Genomic DNA, 11,904 nt, shown 5'->3' with positions numbered 1-11,904 from the left:
TGCTTCAGTCGTGTCCGACTCTGTGCGACCCCATAGACGGAAGCCCACCAGGATCCCCCGTCCCTGGGATTCTCCAGGCAAGAACACTGAGTGGGTTGCCATTTCCTTCTCCAATGCATGAAAGTGAAAAGTGAAAGTGAAGTCGCTCAGTCGTGTCCGACTAGTAGTGACCCCATGGACTGCAGCCCACCAGGCTCCTCCGTCCATGGGATTTTCCAGGCAAGAGTACTGGAGTGGGTTGCCATTGCCTTCTCCGCTCCACTATGCTAGTAAGGTATAAAAAGCAGTTGACATGTCTCACTATCTTATATTGGGCCAATCTGGGAATTTACTTGAAGTATTTTAAAAAGATTTATTTTGAAATAATCTTGTGTTTTTGGAAAGGATGTAGGAAAGTATAAAGCACCTCTGGCTTGCCTTCACCCAGATTTTCACTAGTGGTAAATGTTCTGCCACTATGCTTTGTCATTCCAAATCTCTCCCTTCCCTCCCCTACCCCTTCCAAATATATACTCATGTACATATATATGCACAAATATTGCTATCTTTTTATGAACTATTTGAGGGTAAGTACAGTCATCATGCTTTTGTACCCCTAAAAATTGAAGTGTGCACTTCCCAAGAAGAAGAACATTCACTCATAGAACCACAGTAGAATTATGAAAAGCAAGAACATTAACACAAACATAATACTATTATCCAATTTATAGACTTATTCAAATTTCTCCAGTTGTCTCAATAATGCCCTTTATAGAAAAACTTTTATTATTATTATTTTTAAGGCCCAGGATCCAATCCAGGATCACACAGTGCATTCAGCTTTCTGTTTCCCTGAGTCTCTGCTAGTCTAGAACGTCTCAGGCCGTTTTTGTTTTTCATGAAAGTGACCATTTTAAAGGGTGTAGGTTCACTGTTTTAGTCACTGTCTCCCAAATTGGGTTTGCAGCTGCTTCCCTCTGATTAGATTGAGGTGGCCAGTTTTGAGGTTTGGGGCTCCTGATGTGTTACAGCAGGGGGCTCATGAGTCTGCTCACATGGTGGGTACCGTTGGCATCCATCACTTGGTTGTGGTGGTGACAGATAGCTTTCTCCACTGCCAAGTTACTCTTCTGCCCTTTGTAACTCATGAGTAATTTGTGAGGATTCTGTAGGACCTTAGCAGAGCCCTGGTCCACATCAGATGCTGTCCTCTGTGCAGGGCCATTTCACGCATCCGTTTTTTCCTCCCCACAGTGGTGATCATGTGTGCGAGTAGCGACACCATCCGGGCGATCATGCTGGCGGCGCACAGGCACGGAATGACCAGCGGGGACTACGCCTTCTTCAACATCGAGCTCTTCAACAGCTCCTTCTATGGTAACTCTGCCTCCGGTTTCCCCTCCTGCTGCTGCTAGGCTGTCAAAAAGGGGTTGTGAGACAGGGCCAATAACTCGTTTCAGTCGATATGATTTCCATAGGTGGTGGTGTTCAGTTGCTCAGTTGTGTCTGACTCTGCGACCCCATGGACTGCAGCACACCAGGCTTCCCTGTCCTTCAGTATCTCCTGGAGTTTGCTCAAACTCGTGTCCTTTGAGTCCGTGAAGCCATCCAGCCATCTCATCCTCTGTTGCCTCCTTCTTCTCCTGCCTTCAATCTCTTCCAGCATCAGGGTCTTTTCTGATGAGTTGGGTCTTTGCATCAGGTGGCCAAATTACTGGAGCTTCAGCTTCAGCATCAGTCCTTCCAATGAGTATTCATGGTTGATTTCCTTTCCATAGATAGGATTTTGGAAATTTGTGATTCTGAATACTCCCACTTCTCCTAAATTCTCAAGCTTTTCTCCCCTGAGAATTCAGAGCAGAAAAATAGCACCACCTATGAGTCTACGGGACTAAATGATCATAAATCCAGGCCCTGAAGACTCCTCCCCAGTGCATTTTCAACTTTGGGTTGCTACCATGGTGGACTGTTGGAATATTTTTATCGAGATTTGGATGGAAATTTTAGAAGCATGGAATAGACTAACACATCAACATAACAGAACATGTCAAAGCGTGTCACACATAGCATACATATGGTTTCACAAAACTTTTAAGTAATGTGATTGCATGTTTCTGCGGATATATTTATACATGTCACACATATATTTGTAATGAACCATAATGAAATGAGAAATAAATAACCATTTCTGTAAACTGAGGTAAAATATTTTGGAAGTTGCTGCTACTAACCCCTCCTCCTTCCAGATCGTTGTTGTTGTTGTTCATTCACTAAGTCTTGTCTGGCTCTTTGCCCCCATGGACTACAGCACGCCAGCTTCCCTTCCAGATTACTCCCTCTTAAATTTCTCTTATAAAATGTTCAGGGGCCACTAACAGATATGATCCAAAGCATTTAATTCCTTAAAATGGGTCTGGAGAAGTTCCCAAGGTACCTGCGATGGAGGCTGTCTAAGTCATCAAGATCACAGGTCACAGCATTTCCTCCCAAGTGTGATTAGGATTCTCTCTGAAGTCAACAGTGTAAGGCCATGGAGCATTTTCTCAGGTACCACACACTGGCAGTTACAGGGAAACTGTAAGTGTGTATATCACAAATGGCATGTTTGCATGGAGCTCCACTTCCCTGCTATTGCAGTTGAGGTGTAGTCAGATGGGATCTAAACCTTAGAGCATGTGCCTCAGTGTCCTGCTTTGGTATACTGGCTTACTTAAGCTATCAGGTCAGTTCAGTCACTCAGTCGTGTCTGACTCTTTGTGACCCCATGGACTGCAGCACGCCAGGCCTCCTGGTCCATCACCAACTTCTGGAGTTTACCCAAACCCATGTCCATTGAGTCGGTGATGCCATCCAACCATCTCATCCTCTGTTGTCCCCTTCTCCTTCTGCATTCAATCTTTCCCAGCAACAGGGTCTTTTCAAATGAGTCAGTTCTTCGCATCAGGTGGCCAAAGTATTAGAGTTTCAGCTTCATCAGCATCAGTCCTTCCAATGAATATTCAGGACTGATTTCCTTTAGGATGGACTGGTTTGATCTCCTTGCAGTCCAGGGTACTCTCAAGAGTCTTTTCCAGCACCACAGCTCAAAAGCATCAATTCTTTGGCACTCAGCTTTCTTTATAGTCCAACTCTCACATTCATACATTACTGTTGGAAAAACCATACCTTTGACTAGATGGACCTTTGTTGGCAAAGTAATGTTTCTGCTTTTTAATGTGCTCTCTAGGTTGGTCATAACTTTTCTTCCAAGGAGTAAGTGTCTTTTAATTTCAGGGCTGCATTCACCATCTGCAGTGATTTTGGAGCCCCCAAAATGTAAAGTCTGACACTGTTTCCACTGTTTCCCCATCTATTTGCTATGAAGTGATGGGACCAGATGCCATAATCATAGTTTTCTGAATGTTGAGTTTTAAGCCAGATTTTTCACTCTCCTCTTTCACTTTCATCAAGAGGCTCTTTAGTTCTTCTTCTCTTTCTGCCATAAGGGTGGTGTCATCTGCATATCTGAGGTTATTGATATTTCTCCCAGAAGTCTTGATTCTGGCTTGTTCTTCCTCCAGCCCAGCATTTCTCTTGATGTACTCTGCATGTAAGTTAAATAAACAGGGTAACAATATACAGCCTTGACATACTCCTTTCCCAATTTGGAATCAGTCTGTTGTTCCATCTCTAGTTCTAGCTGTTGCTTCTTGACTTAAGTACAGATTTCTCAGAATGCAGGTCAGGTGGTCTGGTATTCCTATCTCTTGAAGAATTTTCCACAGTTTGTGGTGATCCACACACTCAAAGGCTTTGGCATAGTCAATAAAGCAGAGGTAGATGTTTTTCTGAAACTCTTTTGCTTTTCCTATGATCCAGTGGATGTTGGCAATTTGATCTCTGATTCCTCTGCCATTTCTAAATCTAACTTGAACATCTGGAAGTTCACGGTTCACGTACTGTTGAAGCCTGGCTTGGAGAATTTTGAGCATTACTTTGCTAGCATGTGAGATGAGTGCAATTGTGTGGTAGTTTGAGCATTCTTTGGCATTGCCTTTCTTTGGGATTGGAATGAAAACTGACCTTTTCCAGTCCTGTGGCCACTGCTGAGTTTTCCAAATTTGCTGGCATATTGAGTGTAGCACTTTCACAGCATCATCTTTTAGGATTTAAAAGAGCTCAACTGGAATTCCATCAGCTCCACTAGCCTTGTTTGTAGCAATGCTTCCTAAGGCCCACTTGACTTCGAATTTCAGGATGTCTGGCTCTAGGTGAGTGATCACACCATCATGATTATCTGGGTCATGATGATCTTTTTTGTACAGTTCTTCTGTGTATTCTTGCCACCTTTTCTTAATATCTTTTGCTTCTGTTAGGTCTCTACCATTTCTGTCCTTTATTGTTCCTATCTTTGCATGAAATGTTCCCTTGGTATCTCTAATTTTCTTGAAGAGATCTGTAGTCTTTCCCATTCTGTTATTTTCCTCTATTTCTTTGCATTCATCACTGAGGAAGGCTTTCTTACGTCTCCTTGCTATTCTTTGGAACTCTGCATTTAAATTACTTAAGCAATAGATCAAAACTGGGTGTTTATCCTGCAAGCCGCAAGTCTTCAGTTTTATCCATTACAGGGGAAAAAATTACTTTTGCTTCAACAACTTTTCTTTATCCCCATGAGAAGTGTGATTTATTACGTTCATTCACAATGATCTATTGCTTCAGATCAGCTCAGATCAGATCAGTCGCTCAGTCGTGTCCGACTCTTTGCGGACACGGCTGAGCGACTGATCTGATCTGATCTGATCTGCGCACACGACTGAGCGACTGATCTGAACTGATCTGATCTGATCTGAAGCAATAGATCATTGTCAATGAACGTAATAAATCACACTTCTCATGGGGATAAAGAAAAGTTGTTGAAGCAAAAGTAATTTTTTCCCCCTGTAATGGATAAAACTGAAGACTTGCAGCTTGCAGGACAAACACCCAGTTTTTCTCTCCTTGCTCTCATCATTGTCCTTTCCCGTCTCTTTACATAAGCAGAGTGGCAGTTTTGCTTCTTAGCCCAAGATCAGAATGTAACTACACTATTGAATACAATTTTGAATTCATTGAGATACTGGTAGAGATTTGTGAAAAATGAAAACAGTTTATTGAGTTTAGCAAGTTGGCTACTGCAAACATAGAATTTGGAGACAGTGCATGAGAATGCAAGTACACAAAAAATTAGGTACTGGAATTTCTTTCATCTCTGGATAAAGCTTGCATTACTTTTTCCTGCTCATTACAATACATGAGTATTACAGAAATTTTGAGAAATGTAGAAAAGCACAGGGAAGAAAATAAGTTGCTGCAACTCTACTATCCAGATAAAAGTACACTGATAATATTTAGGTGTACAGCTTGTCTATTTCATTAAAAATATGAATTTATGGAAAATATTTTTCAATAAAATGATCACATTATCTAAGTATAGTTACATAGTATTTTATAATGCTAATATGTCATCTTAATCAGTCTTTTAGTTTTTGGTGTTTTTGTTGTTTCCAGATTTTTATTATAAGAGCAATGTTATATTGAGATGCCTCGCTGTGGGGATGCATTTGTGCGTACACATGTGCTGTGCTGTGCTTAGTCGCTCAGTCATGTTCAACTCTTTGCAAGCCCATGGACTATAGCTCGCCAGGCTTCTCTGTCCATGGGAATTCTCCAGGCGAGAGAACTGGAGTGGTTTGCCATGCCCTCCTCCAGGGGATCTTCCGAACCAAGAGATCGAACCCAGGTCTCCTGCATCGCAAGCAGATTCTTTATTGTCTGAGTCACCAGGGAAGCCCAAGAATACTGGAGTGGGTAGTCCATCCCTTTTCCAGTGGATCTTCCTGACCCAGGAATTGAACCGGGGTCTCCTGCATTGCATGTGGATTCTTTACCAGCTGAGCTACCAGGGAAGCCCATACACATACAGACATTCATATATATATGTGTGTGCAATCTGTAAGACGTGCTTCTAGAAGCAGAATTTCTGGGTCAAATGTTATATGCATTTACCTTTTGATGGATATTGCCAACTTGTCCCTTTAAAAGGTTTGCCAATTTACACTTCTGCAACAACATATGAGAATGTCTGTTTTCCTGCATCTCTGTCAATTCTGCATCATCTAACTTTTAAATTATTTTATTTATTAAAATTTCTTTTTATGTATATAGCAAAGTTTTGCAGTTTTCTTTATTTGAATTTCGCATCATTCTTGCTGAGTTCATTCTTAGACATTTTATGTTTTCTGATTGTTGTTATGATCCTGACCTCTTCCTACTACATTTTGTAGTTGTTACATAGAAACAGAAATTCTACATATTAAACCTTCTATTCTAATAGTTTTTAAAATCATTTTCAAATAATAGCAATAGCTAGCTGTCCATTTTGATAGTTGAATATTATTTTTCATTTTTTACTCCATTGACAATAGCCTCCAGAATAATTTTGTGTAACAATGGTGGTACTTAATTTTTAGTATCTTATTAGAAGTAGATGTTAAAATACTCCTTGGTTTATTAAGTGTGGTTTAAAAAAATTGAAAGTGAGTGATGAATGTTATCAAATACATTTTACCTATACTTTTAAATAAATTTACTAGTATTGAGCCATTATAATATTCTTGAAATTAAACATAGTCTGCATGATTTTTTTTAGATGTATTGCCGATTTAAGTTTTTAGTATTTTATTTAGGAGTTTTGAATCTATATTCATGAGTGAGATGGGACAGTTTTCTTGCCCTTAGCTCAGTTCAGTTGCTCAGTCGTGTCTGACTCTTTGCGACCCCATGAACTGCAGCACATCAGGCCTCCGTATCCATCACCATCTGCCGGAGTCCACCCAAACCCATGTCCATTGAGTCGGTGATACCATCCAACCATCTCATCCTCTGTTGCCCCCTTCTCTTCCTACCTTCAATCTTTCCCAGCATCAGGGTCTTTTCCAATGAGTCAGCTTTTTGCTTCAGGTGGCCAAAGTATTGGAGTTTCAGCTTCAACATCAGTCCTTCCAATGAACACCCAGGACTGATCTCCTTTAGGATGGACTGGTTGGAGCTCCTTGCAGTCCAAGGGACTCTCAAGAGTCTTCTCCAACACCACAGTTCAAAAGCATCAATTCTTCAGCACTCAGCATTCTTTATAGTCCAATTCTCATGTGCATACATGACCACTGGAAACTTAGGTGGTACTCCCCTATTTTAATAGGGCGATATTGCAGGCGGAAGATCCAGGGGATCTTCCCAACCCAGGGATCGAACCCAAGTTTCCCTCATTGCAGGCAGATTCTTTACTAGCTGAGCCACAAGGGAAGCCCAGGAATACTGGAGTGGGTAGCCTATCCCTTCTCCAACGGATCTTCCCAACCCAAGAATTGAACCGGGGTTTCCTGCATTGCAGGTGGATTCTTTACAAACTGAGCTATCAAGGAAGCCCTATTTTAATATCAAGTTAATATTAGCTTTATAAAATCAACTGGGACACTTTCCATTGTTTTTCTGCTCCAGAACAGTTTGTGTACCATTAAGACTATTCCTTGAAAGATGGAAACAATTCAACTTTGTCTCTGGACCTAACCTCTTTTTACAGGTAATTTTTGGCAAATTAAAAAAACTTTTGAAATAATTTCAGATGTACAGGGAACTTGCAAAAATAACACAGAGTTCATGTATACCTTTTACTCAGATTTCTCTAGTTTAAACAATTTATATAACCATAGTGCACTTAATCAAAATAAAACTAACATTGGTACAATACTAAGAACTAAACTACAGGCTTTATTTCAAATTTACCACTTTTTCTCCTAATGTTCCTTTTCTGTTCCAGGATTCAGTCCACTGAGTTGTGTCTTCTTAATCTTCTCTAATCTGTGATAGTTCTTCAATCTTTCTTTGTTGTTTATGACCTAACACTTTGAATAAGTCTGTTATTTTGTAGACTGTCTCACAAGATAAGTTGAGTTTATACATCTTTGGCCAGAATACTACAAAAGTAGTGTTTGTCCTTCTCATTGCGTAATATCAGTGAATGAGAAGATATATATATATATATATATAACTTACTGTTGGTGATTTTGGGACAACTTTTTTTAACTTTTAAAAGCTTTTTTAATATGGAAAATTTAAAACGTACACAAAAATGGAAGGAGTAGTATAATAAATCCCCATGAATCCATCAATTAGCTTCAAGAATTATTGATACATGGCCCATCTCATCTCGTCTATATCATTCTTTTTGGGAAAACTTTTTAAAAATTTAAATTTATTTTTAATTGGGAATAATTGCTTTACAATATTGTATCAGTTTCTGCCATATATCAACATGAGGGACAACTTTTCAAAGCTTATTTTTTCACTAGTTCAGTTTTTCTTCTTGAAAATTTAACTGCATGGAGTTATACCGTGTGCTCTGATACAATCTACAAAGTATCCTTGGTGTTTCTTTCTTTTTTAAAAAATAGTCTTTATTATTGTTATTTTTTATTAAATAAATAAACTTGGCTATGCTGAGTCCTCGTTGCAGTGCTCAGGCATTCTCTATGTATTAAGGCACGTGGAAGCTTCTCTATAGTTGTTAAGTCACTGATCGAGGGCTTAGTTGCTCTGTGGCATGTGGGATTTTAGTTCACCAAACAGGGTTCGAACCTGTGTCCCCAGCATTCAAAGGCTGTCCTTGGTGTTTTTGCTTATATCCCTTTCTTTTGCCTTTTAAAGCCTGGTTGCTTAGGCTTTGAGCTCAGCTGTCAATGTGCCTGAGAGGCTGTGCCACAAACCAGCTCTTGGCAAATTGATATCACCCTGCCCTCATCCTCAAGCTTTAGTTTCTTCTAATAATAATAATAGTGCTTATCTCATGGCATCAGGCAGAGTAGTAAATGGTGTGGTGTGTGTGAAATGCATAGAAAACTTCTTGGAACATGATGAGTGTTTAGTAAATGTTAGTTATATTTACTATTAATTTCAATTTACATCAACAGTTACATATAGTACTTTAAAAATGATAATTTTGAAAAAAATATGTCTGTACATTTTCCTGTGGTGTAGTTTTATAGCTTGATTTAGGCCATACATTGTTCTTTTAGCAAATTAAACAGCTTTTGTCTAATACCTCATAAGGACCTGGGTGCATTAGGAAGTATATCTGTATGCAAATAACCAAGACTCCTAATTATAGTAATTTAAACAAATGTAGAGATTTATGCTCTCACTTGTAAGAAGTCCAGAGGTGGGCAAACCAGGGCAAACCAGGGCAGAACCAGGTTCCATGAAGTCATCAGGGATCTAAGCCTTTTCGCGTTTTTGGCTACCTCAGTCCTAGTGAATGGCATCCATCCTCAAGATGATGAATTCGTGGCTAGAATTCCAGGGATTAGATCTTAATTCTAGGGAAGGCAGAAGGGGAACATGAGAGGCAAAAGAGATCCTTTCAGTTGACTCAATTCTGTTTGAAGGGTTCTCTGGAGGCCCCACTCATTATTTTTTGGTTACATATCCTTTGCTACCCCTCGTTGAAAGGGGGAGGCAGGAAATGTGTGCTTTTAGCTGGTCTCATTGGTACCCCAGATCAATCCAGGAATCTGTTAGTGAGGGACTGAGGGACATGGGAGAATAGATGCAGGGAGGCAACTGTCCGTGTTTGTCACAGTCCCTGAAGCGCCTTCCCTCCTCAGAGCAGAAGCAGCAAACAGGATCTTACGGAAGGCACAGTGACCTACCCAAGGCTCTGGAGTCTGCTGCTCACAAAGGGCCTTCTCTGAGATTTTACATCCTAAGAATCAGCATTTCCCACGTGGCATAATGGTAAATAATCTGCCTGCCAATCAGGGGACACAGGTTTGATCCCTGGGTCGGGAAGATCCCCTGCAGAAGGAAATGGCAACCCACTCCAGTATTCTTGCCTGGAGAATCCCAGGGACGGAAGAGCCTGGTGGGCTACAGTCCATAGGGTTTCGAAGAGTGGGACACGACTAAGCGACTAAACTACCACCAACACACATGTTCACGAAAAGTTATCCAACACCCTCCTCTCCCTGTGCGTCTTCACGTGAAACTCTACACCACTGTTAGAAAAAGGCTCTATTTAAATAATCTTTGAGATTTTTTTAAGAAACATATTGATAGTGTGCCCATATTTACTGATTATCTGATTGTCTTGGTGGGCACTCAAAAAATTTCTCAGGTCTGCCCCCAATTATATTGTTACAGGAGTTCTGAATTTATTATAAGGAATTCAAATGATGGAGAATAGATTGAAAGCATAGATTTAAAAAAAATCTAGAGTGAAATTGATATATATTGCTCTGTAGAGTTTTGGATGGCACTTGTTGACATTTCCATTCCCTGGCATTATCTTGTCTGGATGTAAGTTTAGATGGAAAGTCATTTGGGTGATCCTGTCTGGGGCTCTATTGTATTGTAGCACTTCTCCTGACTTCCTGAGAACTCAGAGTGCACTAGTTAAGGTGAGGATGGAAGTATCCCAGGGCTGGTAATGCACTTAAATTACTTGACTCACTAACAGTAGGATAATGACAGGGAAACTGGGGAGGAATTGGATTTATATTTTGTTGTTAAAGTGATATGTTCCCAGGTGGCGCAGCGGTAAAGAATCCACCTGCCAATGCAGGAGATGCAAGAGATGTGGGTTCAATCTCTGGGTTGGGAAGATCCCCTGGAATAGGAAATGGCAACCCACTCCAGTATTCTTGCCTGGAAAATTCCATGGACAGAGGAGCCTGATGGGCTAGTCCGTGGGATCACAAAGAGTCAGCCACGATGGAGCAACTGATTGTGAGTGCATGCATGGTATAGTCAGTTTGGAGTAATGAGAAAAGAGAATTCTCACACAGTCTTGTGGTCTGTGTGGTCTTGAGGGAGAGCTGAGTATTGGAACAGCGGGAAAAGCTGACACCTTTTGTGGGTTATTAGCCAATTTTTGTAGCCTCAAGGCAAAGAAAATTCCTGTTGGAAGGGTAGCATTAGGTGATTGGTTAGGATGCTATAGGGTGGGTATGTTTACCTAGTATGGGGTCAGGGAGCTGGATGGTTTCGATCAGGATTCTCAGGGCAACGGTTCCTATGGGGCTTGGTCTGTTTGGGAGATGACCTTGGTACAGGGCCTTGGCACAAGACTTTATGTCTGTGACCTTGGTACAGGGCTCCACGAATCTTTCAACTGTGACAGTTGTTAAACCGCGTTTAAACACTTCCTTTTCTAATCTTTCTTCCTCTGTTCTTTTTTTTTAAAGCACTTTTGCTCTCCCACTGAATTTGCAGTTTTATTTATTTTTTAAAATAATTTAATTTATTTTTGGCTGTGCTGGTCTCATTGCTGTGTGGGCTTTTCTCTAATTGTGGCAAGCAGAGGCAAGTGCCGAGTTGCAGTGCTTGGGCTTCTCATTGCCGTGGTTTCTCCTGTTGCGGAGCACAGGCTCTAGGGTATGTGGGCTCAGTGGCTGTGGCTCCCAGGCTCTAGAGCACAGGCTCAAGGGTTGTGGCACACAGGCTTGGCTGATCTGTGGCACGTGGGATCTTCCTAGACAAAGCATCCACCCTGTGTCTCCTGCATTGGCAGGCCGATTCTTTACACTGAGCCACCAGGGAAGCCCCCCATTTGCAACTTTAAGTCTTGGAACATCCTAAACTTCGATGAAGTGAGGAGGAGCAGGCATGGCACCGGTGTTTGGAGGCTGGGCTTGTGTTTGAATCCTGACTTCCCTGGTGGCTCAGATGGTAAGGAGTCTGCCTGCAGTGCACGGTTTGATCCCTGGTTTGGGAAGATCCCCGGGAGGAGGAAATGGCAATCCACTCCAGTACTCTTGCCTGGAAAATTCCATGGACAGAGGAGCCTGGCAGGCTACTGTCCATGGGGTCGCAAAGAGTCAGACATGACTGAATGACTTCACTTTCTTTTCT

The 11,904-nt window shown here is 41.2% G+C and overlaps 1 protein-coding gene across 2 annotated transcripts in view; it reads left to right on the top strand.

The window, feature by feature from the left end:
* NPR3 (natriuretic peptide receptor 3) overlaps positions 1–11,904 on the top strand; it is a 77,664-nt gene that overhangs the window by 8,476 nt on the left and 57,284 nt on the right. For both annotated transcript variants that reach the window (XM_010853835.1, XM_010853834.1), the window contains exon 3: positions 1,234–1,356. In XM_010853835.1, coding sequence (XP_010852137.1) covers positions 1,234–1,356 — 123 coding nt within the window. The remainder of the gene's footprint in view (positions 1–1,233; positions 1,357–11,904) is intronic.

This window comes from Bison bison, unplaced genomic scaffold (assembly GCF_000754665.1).
Source record: "Bison bison bison isolate TAMUID 2011002044 unplaced genomic scaffold, Bison_UMD1.0 scf7180017864331, whole genome shotgun sequence".
NCBI lineage: Eukaryota > Metazoa > Chordata > Mammalia > Artiodactyla > Bovidae > Bison > Bison bison.
Note: the sequence above shows the minus strand (reverse complement) of the source record. Positions and strands in the feature narration are given on the sequence as shown.